Source organism: Chanos chanos, chromosome 14, assembly GCF_902362185.1.
Source record: "Chanos chanos chromosome 14, fChaCha1.1, whole genome shotgun sequence".
In the NCBI taxonomy this organism is placed as follows: Eukaryota; Metazoa; Chordata; class Actinopteri; order Gonorynchiformes; family Chanidae; genus Chanos; species Chanos chanos.
The window spans coordinates 15,425,276-15,442,800 of NC_044508.1; the positions used below are offsets into that span (position 1 = coordinate 15,425,276).

General features: G+C 41.0%; 1 protein-coding gene across 1 annotated transcript in view; it reads left to right on the forward strand.

Annotated features, from left to right (window-relative positions):
• The window catches only part of nfia (nuclear factor I/A), a 105,873-nt gene extending 104,623 nt beyond the window's left edge, over nt 1-1,250 (forward strand). The window contains exon 12 of the mRNA XM_030791467.1: nt 1,006-1,250. Within this exon, the coding sequence (XP_030647327.1) occupies nt 1,006-1,020 (15 nt within the window). The 3' untranslated portion in view covers nt 1,021-1,250. The remainder of the gene's footprint in view (nt 1-1,005) is intronic.
• The last annotated feature ends 16,275 nt before the right edge of the window (nt 1,251-17,525 follow it).

The following is a 17,525-nucleotide window of genomic DNA, read 5'->3' on the forward strand; positions in this document are numbered from 1 at the left end:
GGAGCGGAGGGGAAAAAAGAGGGATGAGATGGGAAGAGAAAAGAGAAAAGAAGGATAGGAAGACATGGTCCAGTCTTGCTAATGATAGTCACGTATACGGCTGTCTGGTTGTCCCTGGCAACCAGACATGATGTAACACCAGGATGAACTTGAACTTGGGAGGGAGGAGGGAAGTTGAGAAGGGAGGGGTAGGGGTAGAGAGAAAGGGGGGGAGGGGGGGAGGGGGGGGGGGAGGGGAGGAAGGCCGGGCTCCTGCTCACTCGCTGGAAACGTGAACAATGGAGCAGAGCAATCAATAAGCCCATTTCACTGAAGGATTACAGAGGAGCAGCAGGCTAACATTGCCCACCAGGCACTATACTCTATAGTACAGACTGGAAAGAAACCTCTCTCTCTCTCTCTCTCTCTCTCTCTTTCTCTTTCTCTCTCTCTCTCTCTCTCTCTCTCTCTCTGTCTTTCTCTCTCTCACTTGTGCAGACGAAAGAAAGGAAGAAAAAAAAGTTGTAATGTTTGCAGAGCAGAAGGCACACACACACACACACACAGACACAGACAGTCGGGCCGTGGCAGGAACAGAGAAAGAGAGAGAGAGATGATTGTCTGTAAGCTGGAACGGGACGCTTTGAAGAGTTCTCACCAGAATGGCCACACATTACAGGGCTTTACCCCCTCTTAATCTGATATCAAACAGGTTGAGATGTGCAGAGTAACAAAGCATTATCCAACTCGAAGGCCTGAATTATGTGGAAATGTTTAATCTCGTCTTCATTTTTTTTTTCTTTGTCACTTACTTTTGAGTTCTACTTTTATTTAGTAATTTCTATGAAGACGTTCGTGAACAAATTTCACCAAATAGTTATTCTTTTTAGACTGATGTATTTGGGGAATGATATCGCTTCATATGTTTTCTTATGCAATTTTACTATTGTCTGTCTCTTTGTAAGTGGTGGAAAATGTAATAGCTAATGTCTCTCTGTCTGTGTTTCTTCTCTCTGGTGTTCACAGTGGTACCTGGGCTAAAGACTCCAGATTTGGGCCGCCCACTTGAGAGCTCCCTCAACCCCTACTGTTACCCCTGAGTGGGACTTGCAAACATGTCCACCTGTCTGTCAGAGAGAAGCCTCACGCTGCCCCCACCCCCACCCCACCCCCCCCCCAAACCTGCACCTGACAGACTTTCAGCATGGCTACAGCAGATCCCCTGCCCTGCCCTGGAACAAGAGGAATCAACTCCATGCTTACATACACATACTATATATCTATATAGCTCATATGTATGCCTCTCTATGTATGGTTTACATAACTATATTCATATATAGTAGCAGTCCATCTCTAAGTGGAGGTGCTGGTTGGAGCTCCTAGGGAGAGCTTTGTGTTTTCCTGGAAATGTGCAAGTTTTTTTTTTTTTTTTTTTGGTTTTCTGGGTTTTTTTGTTCATTACATTGTTTATGTTGTTGTTGTTGTTGTTGTTGTTGGGTGATTTTTTTTTTCTTCTTTTTTGGTTCACTTTGTCAGCCAGAGAAGAGAAAAACATAATGTGACATAATCAAAGAGCTTCCCTCGATCTGTGACTGTGGCTGACCTCTGAGAAGAGAGGTCACGTAGCCGAGGGCGATGAGGGCTTCGTCTCTCCAGTGTGCATGTTAAACACACAGTACAGTGTACGCCCATGGGCCGCGTGCCCAAATGTGTGGATTGGCGAAGCTCCGTTTCTTTCTTTCTCTCCCTTTTTTTTTTTTTTTTTTTCTTTTTTTTTTTTCCCCCTCACCGGACGGGACTAGTTCAACGTCGGTTTTCATTTCATTCTGGTCTGGTGGTCGGCCTACATATGGAGGTTTTACCTGGGTCAGTTTACCACCGGCTAAAACCTCTCTCTGTGTTTCTCTCTCTCTCTCTCTCTCTCTCTCTCTCTGGACTCCACTGTCTCTACTGGCCAGAACTGCTCACCCCCCCCCCCCCCCCCTCCACCCCCATCTCCACCCTCCCCAAAATTCCCAACAATTACCATGCACGCAAAGCCCTGCAAGGACATAACCCAGCACCAGTGGAAACTTCCAGAAGAAAAATCACGCTTTGTCTTTTCTCTACCATGGGGCAGGGGATGAGAAGAAACAGACGGTGATGTTTGATAATGGGTCAATCAGGTGAACCTCTAAAGCTCTAAAAAGGCGTACAAAGTGAAGTATTTTGATGGGAGTGTTTTATTTTCTTCCTCCTGGCTTGGAGGCATGTTCATATTTCATTTTTTTTTGTATAGAAGTCATTACAGTTATTTCTAATGAACCCCAACTAAAGGTCTGTACTACATAGTGCTAAGGGCGGCTAGAAGGTCTGAGCTTCCAAAAAAAAAAAAAAAACTGACAAGACATTTAGTGGTAAACAGTGGAATATTGAATTGAGGAAAGTGCAATTTTGTTGGATAGCTGTTGGATTGTTAAATATCTTTGTAAGATAGATCGTTGAAACGATTGTTGAAAAGTATATATATATTTTTCTTCCTAGTCCGTTCACACCTCTGGGACTCTAAAATATCGGGGTACAAAAAAAAAAAGAAAAAAAGAAAAATAACAAATAGCCTTGTGAGAAATAAGGGGAGCTGTGCTTGCTTTTATGTTGTTTTTTTTTTATGATTTGTTTGTTTGTTCATCTTGTAAATTTGTTAGTATTGTAGAACAAATATCCCTTTAAGGAATAGCGCCATTTAAACAGTCCCTTTTTTTAAAAAAAAAAAAAAAGCATTCTGGACGCTTCAAGGGTAGACTGCTGAAGTAGTTTTTCAAAATGCTACGCTAATTAACTTATTTTTTCTCAAAGCACATAATCTAGATGAAAATAGCCGTTTTAATTTGTCATTAGGCAAATCAGGAGTATACAACGTGAGCAAATTTAATGGAATCGAGGGTTTTTGTTTTTCTTTCTCTCTCTCTCTCTCCCTGCTTTGTCAAAAAGGTTTTCAAAGCTTTGGGTCTCCAAAGCTGAGAGTACCCAACTCAAGTTGCCTTTAGTGGGCAAAAATATTTTATTTCAAAGGCTTGGATTCTGAGCCCAAAGTGAAAGACAGAGGTTGTAAGAGAACTTCCCCATAACAGTTTTTTGAACGTATAACAAAAACGTAAAGATCATAAAAGATTTGGAAAAAAAAAAAAAAAAGTGCAACCAGATTGCGAAGCTTTTCATTGGCTTTGCGTGCAGTTTACTCATATATCATTTGATTTTGGTTTTTGTTCTTTGTTTCCTATGCTATACATATATATAAATATATATATATATCACTCACTCTTTCGACCGAATCATCCACCGTCGATCAAGATTCAATAAAAGCTAAAAAAAAAAAAAGACAAAAAAAAGGAAAAAAAAAAAACTTTGCATGTTCTAGTGTTAGTGACAAATTTTTACATAGATTATGTAGAGTTAAAGTAGTGTGAATAAAAACACAATATTGTAATCCCAACATTGGGCACTTGCCAATAGACTATTCATTTGGCCCCTGAAAAAAAGGGTATTTTTACTGCTGTCCTTTACAATCAACCAGCTGAACATCTTTCTGACTTCTCTACGCTTCTCATCCTTCTCTGTATTGTTCTCTTACCTCTTTTTGTTCCCCTTTGAAATGATCTGTCTTTCTTTCATTCTTTCTCCCCCGCCAACCCCCCCCCCCCCCCCCCCCCCCCTTCCCGAAAGCAACATGTGTACTCCATTTTACATTTTCAGATTGCATGAAATAATTGATCCTCATCAATGTGCCTTGAGTGATGGCCCAGTCCTGAGGTGATACACAAGATACAATGTGGAGAGTTTTACTTTTCTTTCCAACTTTTTTTTTTTCTCAGTCCCCCTCCACCCGTTGTTTTAGAAACAAGGGAAAGTTAATGTTAATGGTGGTTAAAAAAAGGAACAAAACACAGTATTACTCTTCGGTCATTTGTAGTACATCTCAGGCCCAAACGTCATCAACGGTACTTAGCTCACTATGATTTCACATCCTGGTGCTGCATCTTTACAAGACCTTAAAAACAGTCCCAGTCTTGTACTGCTGTTCAATCAGACAAGTGTCAATCAAACAGATATGGCCCCCCTCATTGGCTGTATGGTGAATATAATCCTGGTGATAGTTTTGAAGCTCCCGCCCTACTCTAACCCTTTGTCCTCTTTGTGTTAACACTAGAGTATTGATATTTATGGATGTTGCTGCAATTTCTAAATGGAAACTACTTTGCTTCTTTTTTTGTTTTGTTTTATTTTTTTTTGTTTGAGTCTTCCTGTTTTTGTTCCCAGAAATGAATAATGAGGAAAAAAAAAAAAAAAGATCAATATGCAATACTTGCTTGCACTCACGTAGACATTCACTAGTCATATATTTTTTATTCTTTTCCTCTTCCTTTTTCTTTTTTTTTTTCTTTTTTTTTTTTTTTTAACCAAAGTTAGTGTTGCACTTGACTGGCTGAGTGGTTGGTTGTCAGTCTGTTTGGCATGCCTACCGCAGGAGACCCTGACATTATCGTGAAGTCCAATCAGCCTTGCTCGGGTATCCTACTTTCTTTGTTCTTGACATTTGAGCTGACCATAAACGTATTAGGATTTCACATTCTTTTGGTCACAAGCGAGCCTTAAAACAAGGAACCTTCTTCTCCATCACAGATACACATTTTGACATACAGAAAGATAGAGGAAAAAAAAAAAACGTCCAAGAGAAAAACAAATATGCCCATTTTTTTTATGTACATTTTGACAAAGTTCCAAGTTATAATTATTGTTTACCTGTTTTTTTGTCTATCACATATATCATTTGGAGAAAAAAAAGACATTTTAAATATGGGGAAGATTTTCCCAGGTGTCCAACATGATGGTTTAGTAGTTACACTTGTGTGTGCGTGAGGTTTTTTTTTTTTGTTTTTTTTTTGTTTGTTTATTTGTTTGTTTTTTTGTTTTTTTTAGAGTGACAATTTTGTTTCATCATTGTTCTTGCCTACCCTTTAGAGATGAGTTGGGCATTACTTTCTTAATTATCTGCACTAAATATAAAATAGTGACAATTGTGAAAAATTTAAAAAAGGAAAAAAAAGAAAAAAAAAAACGGCTTAAAAGAGCGAAGGGAAAAATGATTGCACGGACATTTTTTGTGTCACGAAAACCTTGTTTTTTGAGCAGCCTAGCATCTAATCAGCAAGATTTGACTGTGTGTAAGATAATGACAAAATTGCACCCTTTTTAAAGAAAGACAAAAAAAGAGAAAAAGATTATAAAAGCAATAGTTTGGGCAGTCTGTTTTGTTCTTGTGTTGTGTGTGTAATTTAGTTTTTGGGTACAGAAGTGGAGATAATTGTGGGAAGTGATGTCAAACAACATAAATGACTAGAGAAGAAAGCTATGAGGCGAGCAGGATGGAAGCACCTGATTGTGGGAGATTTGTTGTTTGTATGTTGTATAGTTTTATTAATTACACTGATTTTAAAGCTGCCCTATTTTATAATGCAGGACTTTTGTAACATTGATTAAATGAGGAAAAACTAGTGTTGTGAATTTTTCTGATTGTTTGTATTATGGCCACATTAATAGAACAGGTTTTGTTTGTTCTCTGGGAACTGGATTTAAGTTGAAAACTTTCCTGTTTCCTAATTTTCTTTTTTCTTTTTTGCTTTCCTTTTTGTATGTATTTAAGGACTTTTTCTTCTTTTGATGGTAAAGAGTATTCCTGTACTTGAAAAGTATAGGGTATTGAGGTGAAAACCCCATTGTAAATGGATGTTACAAGTATGCTGTATGTTTTGAAGGTTCTTTGTTGCATCAGTGTTGATGAAGCTAAATCTAGGTAACTCTGAGGACATTGGTAAGAAAAAAAAAAAAGAGAGCGTTTTTATGCATTTTAAAAATTAGTTTAGGCAGAAGACAATGACATAGACAGCCAAAGGATGCCCCTATTATAAATGCATCTAGGCATCTTTTTTTGTGTTTCACCATTCCATGCAGGAAAATAAACAGCTTGATATGCAACATGATTCTTTTTTCTTTTCAACATCTTTCTTTCTCTGCTTCCACCCCCACCCACATATGCTTCAGTTACCTGGAGAGCTTTGAAGTACCTTGCACGCTCTTCATCTCCTTAGCACTCAGTAACGGATTTCCTCACTGCCACAAAAAACACATCCATAGTCAGTATACTGGAATTATCAGCACACATTAGTCCCCCCCCCCCCGTAAATTGATATGAAAAGAACATGTGTCTTTCAAAGGTAAATCCATATTAAACCCACAGTAACTAAATATTCAAAGCCCGCCATCCGTCTTCTGATTTATGTATCTGTGATCCATATAGTAAATACATTATCCTCATACAAACTTGTCTTTGAAAGACAGAAGAGGGTCAAAATCACATTTGGCAGAAAGTTCACTAACTGGGAACAGATTACGTAGTACGTATGGACATGAAGGATGGGTATAGAATTAGGAGGTCTTTTAGATCTTTATAAGGTCTTAATGACTGCCTAGTTCCGTGTTTCTATGACAAAAACTTCAAAACTCCATAAATTCAAGCCACTATAATCCACCCACAACTCAACCACTCACGCAAGTCCCATGGTCATACTGGCAGCATGTAAAACTTGGAAGTTGTTGTTTTTTGTTTTTTTTACTGTTTTTTTCGGATGCCTCCAATGTAATATATTTCTTAACACTAAGAAAGACATGTACTCCATTACTTTAATGCTTAGCTGACACTTTGCAATTAACCCTCTTCTCATGCCTTTTGGTTCCAATCAGCTGACATTACAAGAGGAATTTTAAACAGTTCCCTCTTGTGCTGCAGGTGCCCAGTTTGCACAGAGAATTACTTTACCATCGCTTTTTTTTGTTTGTTTTTTTTTTTTTTTTTGGTCCATCTCCATTGATTCCTTTTTCCTTAATCTTGCGAGCTATGGTTTCAGTTACATCCCTCGAGAGTGTTTATCAATATTTTGACCACTGTCTAAGGAATTCTATCACCCAAGAAACAGGGTTGAATAAAGGCCAGGCTGTGCAGATGCACACAGATAGCCTTTGTTGACATTTGTTCGTCCCCATTCTTGTGGGCATTGTTGCTGTAATAAGAGTCCCCACCCCCCACCCCCCTTGTGCTCTGAGTGATCTAAAATGATAAACAGAACATTTCAGGCCATAATCAGGGTTATTTTGTCATCAGCAATTAATCAAATCTAATGTAGAGGCCAAAGTATGTAACAAGAGTTGGATCTGTTAAACAGGTTTTACTACTGTCCCAGCCTTGTAGCTGTGCAGGACTTCTGTGTCTCCCAAGCTAATATAGCATGGGAAAGGATCCATACACCCATGGGGGGTTTTTTCAGAGAAAGATTTCTAGATAATGCTGAACAACGGGTAGTGTTTGTGAACAAAGTCCAGATTATTTGATGAAGGTTGAGGATTAAGGATTTTAAACAGTGACAAAACTCATAAATTCCCCCAAAGTAACAAAATATTGCGGAAAAGATATAAATCAACAATCCTGCTATATGGATTAGCCCTCTTGGAAAGCACTTCTACAGGACAATCAACAGAAACTTTCAACCATCTCACCACCATTTCGTCTTCCCAAATGTTTGGCATTGTTTGGCATGGGCTGGTTAAGGACTTAAAAATGTTCAATGAGGCCAATTCATTTTGGGGCCCTCTTAAAAAAAAAGATGTAAAACATTTTAATACCTGTAGACGGATATAAATTCATCATAAAACGAAAGGCGTAGATTTATACTCAATGAGGCACTGAAAGCAGGTACATTTTTGAAGCAGTTCTCCAGCGCTCTAGTCTAAAGAATACCATCGCCAATCCTTTGCATAGATATTTATCCTCCCGCAAATCCATTACATGGTGCTAATTCAGGCTGGCAAAACAGAAACAAAGAGAAACGGACGATTCCAAGTGATCTCGCTTTCTGACAGCATATTGAGCATAGCAGTTTTATCTGCATGAGAACTATGCACTGATGAAATAAATGCTATCCTGAAAATGCTAACGTCTGACACCTACTCTGAACTTCCAGCCTTTGCCTTCTTTTACTTTCAGTTGTTTTAAACTTATTGTATTTACTTATTTATTTGTTTTTACAGATGCGTTATGTTAGTAGAAAAGAAAGAAGAAGAAAAAAAAAAACGAACCAGCATATTTCCAGATATATTTAAAACGAACTAATGTAGTGCCTGTGAATCCTGTATCACATTGCTCCTCTGAATAATGAAATCAAATATCTGTTTGTAATCGTTTTGATTTCTCAACACCAGTAGCCTTTGCTGTCTGTCAGATCTTTCTAATTATAGCTGATGTACAATAATCATAGACTATAACTGCATGCTCCTTCATAACCACCGAGTAAGCTGTTATGAATATGACTACGAGAAAATCTATGAAAACAAAAACAAATATGTTATCTTATGGTCTTTTCTTTTCCTCCAAATGTCTCCGTCCTCCCTCTTACCTTACCCCAGCCCTAACACCCCCTCCACCCCCCCCACCTCCCCACCCCTAACCCAGCCTCAGTTGTCACCCCCCCCCCCTTTTTTTTTCTTTCTTTTTTTTTTTTTTGAGTGAGCTCATTCTAGTGACATTTGATCATGTTAGTCTCCATATTTATCGTTATGGTTTTGGAGCATTTTATATATCTTTTATATATCTGCCATCACTGAGCCGTGAGACACTGTCTTCCATTACTCTTCCCTATCTCCCCCTTCTGTATATTCACGCTCATCCCAAGAGTGTCGACCTGTGCATCTTCACTGAAGAGACCAGGCCAAGTGTTCAGTCGACTGCATCTTCCCACACTCATTAGACAATCTTTAGCAAGCCACTGGTATCATTCAGCCGTGTGAGTGAGATGTAGCTGAAGGGGTGAGGGGTGGAGGGGGGGGGGGGTTACTACTGTTCTCCTTCACTTGAGGAATAAGCTGATGAGCCATACTCAGTTTCACTAAAGGATGATGTTCGGTATTTGGCTGCCTCTGTAGTCTGCAAATCGATGCGGCGGTCATATATGGCGCGTTCAGCACTATCGAGGACAAAAGCCTGCATCGAGTGGTGTGGGGTCTGTGAAGGGTTTAAGAGAGAAGCCCTAGTTACTCCCAGGATAACGCTTCAAAGGAGCAGTTTAGCGATTAGAGTAGTCCGGACCCATCATCAGGCACACTGTAGGGACCCTAGCTAAACAACGCTAAGCTTCAGACCTGTGTCCTCAGTCTGCTTATCTAACATGTCCAGAGGCGGATCTAGGCATGAGAATTCACGCTCGGCCATAAAGGTCTACTGATCAATAATCCCACTTTAAACCGAAATATACGTTAAGCGGATAGAGAATCTGTTTTCCTATGAGGCATTTGCATCTCTGCTTTGTTTGCCAATTTCAATTCAAAGTCCAGCTACTTTTGATCAGGGTTTATTTGATGTCTGAATGAGGACGTGTAAGCCCTGAAGATAAACATTTTCAGCAGCGAAAGCATCTTGAAAGGGAGATGCCAGCTGGTCATTTTGGTGTGGTTGGTGTTCTTCTTGGCCTTGTCTAATCTGAAATGTTGCATTGCTTCTGCCATTGGCTGTAAATTTAGTGAAGACAATCTATTTTACCGGTTGACCTGGATAAGCCTGAGTGTCGGAACAATGCAGGACGACGCTTTGGCCCCGCGTCTCAGCATTTTCCTACAGTCATTCCCACAGTCTCTGTACCTTCACCATCTCCACCACTTCGACCTCCATCCGTCTCCTCCTCTCCGTTTTTTGGTCCATCACCGAGTACCCACTGGACTTATCAATTCCAATATGAAGTGAACTGAACCCTTGTGCCTCTATATCACATATTGAAGCGAATGGTAAAATTGTGAGCACCTGTTGCCTGCTGTGTGATATTAACCAGCTCCATTAAAGTTTTTGATTGGTCATTGTGTCCTTTCTTAAGGTGTAACTGACTTTTTTTTTTTTTTTTCTTTCTTTCTTTCTTTCTTCTCTATTGTCCCGAACTTTTCCTCTTATCTGCTTTGATGACCTTCCTTTCTTTCTGTCCTTCCTTTCGATCAGTGTCGTGTCCATTCATCTCTCAGCCCATTAGTGTGATCACGTCCATGAATTCAATTACCGGAAGCAAAGATGTGCATTTCCTATGCAACAACAACTGACGAAAAAAAAAATAAAATAAAATAAAAGACAATAAAGACGCTAATGCTGTACTGAAGTGTCTACGCATGTTCATTCCGTCACACGCTCACAAAAATACCACACGCTGCAAATACAACAAGGTTTCACAGCCGCTACACACACCAAATTAAACTCGATTGATGGATCCACTCTGATAAGCAAAAAAGGAAAAGCGTGTTAGGTACAGTAATGAGGTGTTTCGAGTAATTCCAGCACTTTGCGGTTTGTTTGCCGATGTTGGCTGTCTGGGGGCGTAGTCGGCCTGGCCCATATCACCTGCCCTGTTTCATGCTGCCGTGTTGTGTTCATGCCTCGTTTGATGTGAAAGAGCCTGTTCTTGCAAAACACACATACGCACACACACACATACCTAAAATTCGGTATGCTTCCTGCATGCCTTTTTTAATGAAGTTTTAAAGAATATTTGTATCTTCAACCCCACAAAATCTGCTTGTCAGGAATACGACGCGGCTTAAAGGTCTTGTGAAAATACAGACAGTACATGTTTTTTTGGGGGTTTTTTTTTGACGTGTATGTTTTAGACAACTTTTGTTTCAGTCATGTAATAAAAACACACAACTTTTGGCTGTTAACTGTGTTTAACGCGTTCATGCTCATTATGGGCACAAGTGAAGAGAATCAATACAGGTCTTAAGTACACCTCAGTGACACCCCAGGTTTTTTTTATCTGTTAATTACATGCATGACATGTTGAGCTGAGTCATGCCAAGCATCAATTTGTGTCAAATGCAAATGCATTTGTGACATTGAAAGGTCTAGTGAAATAAGGCTTTGGGGAGAGAAATCATAGGTTGTTTTTTTTTTCAGTTTTAATCTCCTCAACTAAAGATACACGTTAGATTGTGAGACATGAGCTTACATGTTGCTCTTCTCTGCCCCAAACTGGTTACTATTTTCCCACAATAAACCGAAGTCCTCTCTGCTCTCACCATGCTAGAACTGCTGACCAAACTAAACCTCCCTCTTTCTCTCTCTCTCACTTTCCCTGAGAAGCGGTGTGACAGTGAACTTGGATTCTCTCTGGGGAGCCGTGCAGTTGGAGGATTGGGTTTCAGGCCGAGAGACAATCCTGAGACGAAACCGCAAGAGGCTCTGTGAATAATTCACAAGCAACACGGAGCATTGGGTTTCCTCCCTGGGACAGGCCCCTGTCTGCCCTCCTCACAGCAACCTCTGACACCCCCATGGCCCCGCCCTTCCCTATGGGCACGAACTTGAGGGGGGTGGGGGTGGGGACGGGGGGGGGGGGGGGGGGGGTTAGTATCCTTTGTGCTGACGCCCGCTACCTGAACACCTCAGGTGAGCAAATGCACAATTAAGCATTATTAAACGCAGGCACAATCTTGGGATGTGCACACTGGCTGTCGCGCTCTCTCTCCCTCTCTCTGTCTGTCTGTCAGTCTGTCTGTCTGTCTCTCTCTCTCTCTCTCTCTTTCATTTGTTTATTGCACAAGGCTCCAGCTGCAGCCCGGTGCCTCATTAAAAACATAGATCATAAATTGAGGAGTGACTTAGGGGGGCTAATCTGGGATTTAAAGCCCCTTTCAGTGAAAAAAAGATAATTAATTTCCTTCCATTTGCTTAGCAGACCTCATACTGGGGGGAGAGAGCTTAGCGAAGATGCACCCGAGCCAATCTTAATGCAAAAAGTTTAGGGTAATCCCATCCACGACTGCTTAGAGCGAATGGTGTTGTTGATATTGTTGACTTCTGCCTCGGGGCACGGCTGTTTAACACAGTTCAATGGCAAAAATGAATTGAGTGTACAGTGAGGAGGAACTCCGCTGAAAAGAGAGCAAGCTTTTTTTTTTCACACCGTGACTGTGCTCGTGTCGTGGCGATATAACACATATTGTGCCTGGGTCTTTGTGTTTCCTACGGTTCCTTGGATTCACTGCACATGCACTGGTACTTATAATTACGTCCTTGCATCTGTATCTGTGACAGCAGAATGAAAACAGCAGTGTGTACATCTACATATATATTTACAGGGAGCTGTTACTTCAGCCTTTCCAATGTATATTGGAAATTTAGCTCAGGGCTACATGGGTTTAGTCGGTGTTTTGAATATGTGTCTGAATATGCTATATTCACAATGAATATGAACTGAAATGTAATACATGGAGCAGAAGAACACTGTGTGTCTAATGATGGTTCAAATAAGATATCTACAGTGCACTCAGTGTACTTCAGCACATCAAAAGTTAACCCGTAACATTTTAAAAATTACTTTTGCAGTAGCCATGATCTGCGTATCAGTAGCCATGATCTACAACTGTAAATGGAAATACTTACTCTCTCCTGTAGGTGGCAAATTATCCAGGAGTAACACCTGTTTCCATTTGGCGTAGACCTCATTTGTGTGGGTTGGTCATTGACAGGGTTTGGAATGAAGTAAAAGGTGTAGACTTCATTTGTGTGGCGGTTGGTCATTGACAGGGTTTGGAATGAGGTAAAAGGTGTAGACTTTATTTGTGTGGCGGTTGGTCATTGACAGGGTTTGGAATGAGGTAAAAGGTGTAGACTTCATTTGTGTGGCGGCTGGTCATTGACAGGGTTTGGAATGAGGTAAAAGGTGTAGACTTTATTTGTGTGGAGGCTGGTGATTGAGACAGTTTGGCATGAAGTAAAGGGTGTAGACTTCATTTGGGTGGCAGTTGGTCATTGACAGGGTTTGGCATTAAGTTAAAGTGTAGACTTCATTTGTGTGCCGGTTGGTCACTGATACGGTTTGGCAGGAAGTAAAAGGTGTAGGCTTCACCTGTGTGGCGGTTGGTCATTGACAGGGTTTGGCATGAAGCACTGTGTGCCACAGGCAATTTTCTTTGATGGGATGGCAGTGGCAGCAGGTAACTAACGCATTATGCCTGATTTGAACTTTGTTTGGGTAACAGCTTAGCTCAGTTTCTTTACAAGGTGTAAGAGGGAAAAGCAGGTGAAGGACCCCTTAAAGTGTATATATATATATACACTTTAGTATATATATGTATGTATGCATGTATTTATGTATATATGGAATCAACTCTTTATTAGTGTTCAGTTTCTTAATTACTGCTTTAAGTATGCTTGTGCCCATACAGTCTGTATAATCTAACCAACCCTTTTGGCTAAAACCATGGTGAGATATGAATAGTTCTCACAAAATATTAACAGCAGTGTTTCACCATTTCTCTGTCATAGCTGATCTGACACAGATTATTAAACCTCTACTCCATTTGCCAAACTTCATGCATAACTGATAATGATAGCAAAACTCTGACATTAGCCTGCTTTTGACCCATGGGCTTTTCCTGTCGTCAAAGTGGAAAACCATTATCACATTCCCACTTTGACCACAGGAAGGTGAACAAGGCCACTCTCACACTCGTATAATTGAACTTCCTGTTTCAGAGGAAACGCATGTCAACATTAGATCCAGTATGAGGCTAACAGCAGGTGTCCAAGGTCCCAGAGTCTCCCCCCAAAACTGCTTTACTGTCACTAAAGTTATTACATATCAGTTTAAAGTCGTGCTTTTTGGATTATTAAATGTGTCAGTTAGTTTCCAAAGGCTACTATGAACTGCAGTTACTTTGTTGTTTATCTGTATGATGAATATTGGCCTCCCATACTTTTCAACAGTACGTGGTGGATCTCTCAAAAGTGCTGTTTATCAGCTGCTTAGGTGTTACTGAAGTGCTACTGAAGTTTGGAGAAGTGACATTTCTGAAAGTCATCCCTACACAACTTTGACTACATGGTGACTTCAGAAGGTCTAAGCTCTGTTGGTAGCAAGATGGCAAGGTCTGGCCTATTAAAGATATCCCAAAGCTGTCATTTTCAAATGACATTTTTAGGATATGACTCATTTCAGATGATTCATTTCAGCCTTATTAAAATTGCTGGACCTGTCATTTAACTCAACAGAGAGGCTGAATCTTTTGCATGGACCAGTGGTTTTCAGGACACACTGAAACACCTCCGGCCAAAGCGACCCCACCAAACCCATCTCGGTTCTCTGAGATGCCGTTTATGCGCTCAGATGTTCTGTGAAAGCATGCAAAACGCCACAGCCAATCACATTGTGAAATATAATGTGAATTCTAACCAAAGTGAAGTACATTTGTGATGCTTTAGATATTCCATGCTGGGTTTATGCCAGAGACTTTGAGTCTGTATGAGACTCATTTGAGTTTGTTTAAGTTTGTCTCCCTTTCTTCTGTGACACAGGTGTAAACAAAATCAGGTGTAAGTTAACATTGAAAGCATGAGGTAGTGTAAGCTCTGTCTGGTTTTAGGCTAAATTCTAAAGCAGAAAAGTGTGATTTGGATACACTAGTAAATGGTTAAGAGTATTTGCTATTCAAGTCTTAGAAGTGGAACAAAGTTTTTACATGCATTCCATTTCGGGTTTATTAGAGGCATATGCAACCTGTCCTACTGCAGTTTTCCATGATCTTAATAGGGGTTTAACGTAGGTATGCTTTTTGGAATAAAGTATTTATATTAGCATTTTCACAATCTGAAAATATGTGAGTAATAGTAGTCCAGCGGCGTAAGATTGGAATATTGATGCGCATGTAAGTTTGGTCGGCGTAAACTTGAACTCTCAGTCATATCCTCAGACAATTTAAAACAGATGTCACACTTTGGCTGGATGTGCTCTTTTTTAAGATAGCAATGAAAAAATGCTTAAACAAATGTGTTTCTCACAGATGAGAGGGTGCACTAAATTAAATTTGACTGCTTGGTGGTCTCGGGATACGAGGGGACTTGAAGTTTAAGCAAATAGATGAGACCAAAACAGAACCAAGAGAGGAAAAGAAAGAAAGAAAGAAAGAAAGAAAGAAAGAAAGAAAGAAAGAAAGAAAGAAAAAACACTCAACTTGAGTTCAGAGAGGACAAGTATATGAGCCACCAAACAGGTCCAGTGGATGCCATGTTATAAAATATGATTCATATTTCAATACAGACGTGAGAGCGAAAGGTTCAGATAAAGGAGGTGGGGTAGGCGGGGGTGGAGCTCTAAACATGTTAATTATTTTGCCTTTAATGCCACCCCAATTACACCTGTGCTTTTTGTATGCCGCGAAAAAATGAGAGATCCTGTCCCAGGTCCGTACTGCGTGTCCGGGATTACTGTGGCTCATTAATCAAAGGCTTCTCTGCAGGATGGAGCAGGACTCTCCATGCCAGAGAACAGTTCACCCTGGGTGATGGTGATGCCATTATCATATTATCACCTCAGGCACAGCTATTAGACTGGAAATTGCAGGCTGGGCTTTTTTAAAAAGGGGATATTCACGCCGAGATCAGTAGAACAGCTTGTAGGCTCCCCCCCCCTCAACCCCTCAGGAGTTCACTCTTACCATCTCAACTGGTTCTACGCTCTCCTTTTTCCCTTTCCTGTTTCCCTTCTACGGATACGGTTTCTGTCTTTCTTCTCCTCGGTGTCTCTTGGTTCTTAAGTTCGTTGTTTTGCTTTTCGACCTGGTCGTCAGAAACTGGCCCTCTCTTGCATTCTCATTCACTGACTTTGCTTTTTTCCTTCCTTTGCATTAGTTACCTGTCTTTGGATTTGTCTGTACTGTTCATCTGAATTAAAATTAAACGTGTTTTCTGAACAGATGCTGAAGCAGCAGTCTGGTCAAAACTTCAAGATACGATACTGCCTCCCTCCACTCATACTCTTTCCATCTATCCCATATTAACGTCAAATCCCTCTGAACTTTCAAGTTCAGTCCTGAGCTTGTAGGCAGCCTGGATATTTTGATGTTTGTTTACTTTTGGCAGGGAAAACATCCAGAACTGACCATATACAACCAGTTTGCCAGAAAAAGATTAAAACTACGCCTGGACTAAATTCCATTTTAAGTAGAGATATCCATTCAGAATGCAATTTTCTCCAGGACCAAATTTAATCCTTGTCTGAGAGGCTGGCCCAACCAGTGTGTGTGTGTGTGTGTGTGTGTGTGTGTGTGTGTGTGTGTGTTTATGTGTGAGAATGTGTGTGTGCATGTATGTGTAAGTGCACAAAGCTCCCGAATGAAAAGGACCTGGCCACAAATTAGCAGTGTTGCATATTTATCCGTGTTGCAAGCTACTCACTGTGGATGAATTACTCTGTGCGTGGTCAGTGTATCATGGATTACTTCAATACCATCCAACAGAGGAGCCTGGCATTAAATCCAACCCACTGAGGTGATACATGAATGCTCACAGACAGAGCCTGCAGGGTCCCCTGGCTATGGTTCTGGCCAAGGTAACAAAGAGTCCAGGGTGATAAAGGGTCTCGACCACGCCTGGCCCTCTAATGAGTGGGTAATTAGTGAGTGGGATTACGGCTCCGTGGTCCACGGAGAAATTAGCATCAATCAAAGTTAGGTCAGGGGGGAAAGGGAGAGGGAGAGAGAGGTATTGGTCACACTGGGTATGTCGGTCCTGCCGGATGCTCGGCCGCTTAGAATGGCAATGAGTCGCCCAGGGCAGAAGCCAGCGTGACTCCTTTTAATTGCCACCACTGTTTCAGCAACTGAGGTGACAATCAATGCCTTTCGCAGCACTTAATCGCAAAAAAATTGTGGAGGGTAATGAATGCGAGGGTCAGCAGGTGTCGGAGGCGAAGGGAGGGAGGGAGTTTGGGGGGGGGGGGGGGGGGGGGGGGGGTTTGGTGTTGGTGGAGTGCGGCAGCCCTGGAACTTTTCGAAAAGCATGACCTCATTCGGCTTTCAGCAGGACGTGTGAGCGTGCATGCATGTGCGTGTGTGTGTGTGTGTGTGTGTGTTTGCGTGTAAGTGTGTGTAGCGTATTATGCAGTTGAATGTTTCTATGACCTCACCGGAGTGATTTTTTTAAGCTAGCAGGAGTGAGAGGCCCCTTTGGCTGGGATTATGACTGATTATTATTGTATTTCATGCTCATTCTTGGCATGTATGGGCCTCCATCTGCAAGTGATGGTAAAAAGGCCTATGGTTTGTGTCCTTATTTAAACCTGCTCTCCCCTGGGCTGGTGTGAATTGTGCGGTGGGGTGAAGGGGACAGGGTGTGTTCACCCTTCCATCCTGGATCACACCAGAGTTCATCATATTCAGTTGCTTCCAGTGAAACCAACTTGACTCTGCTCTGAATGATCCAATCAACATTTTGCGTCACGACAAAAAAAAAAAACATTTGGTCTCCTGAGTTAGGGAGTGGGATGCGCCTCTAAAAATACTCATGAAAATTGATGTTTTAAAACATTTGTACGTCTTATATAAAAACACTTTTGAATTAGATAGAGTAAAAATAAACGTTGTTCAACATGCCTGCAATGGGTAGATGAAGTACACATATGCTTTGCTTGAGTCCAAAGTAGAGGTAC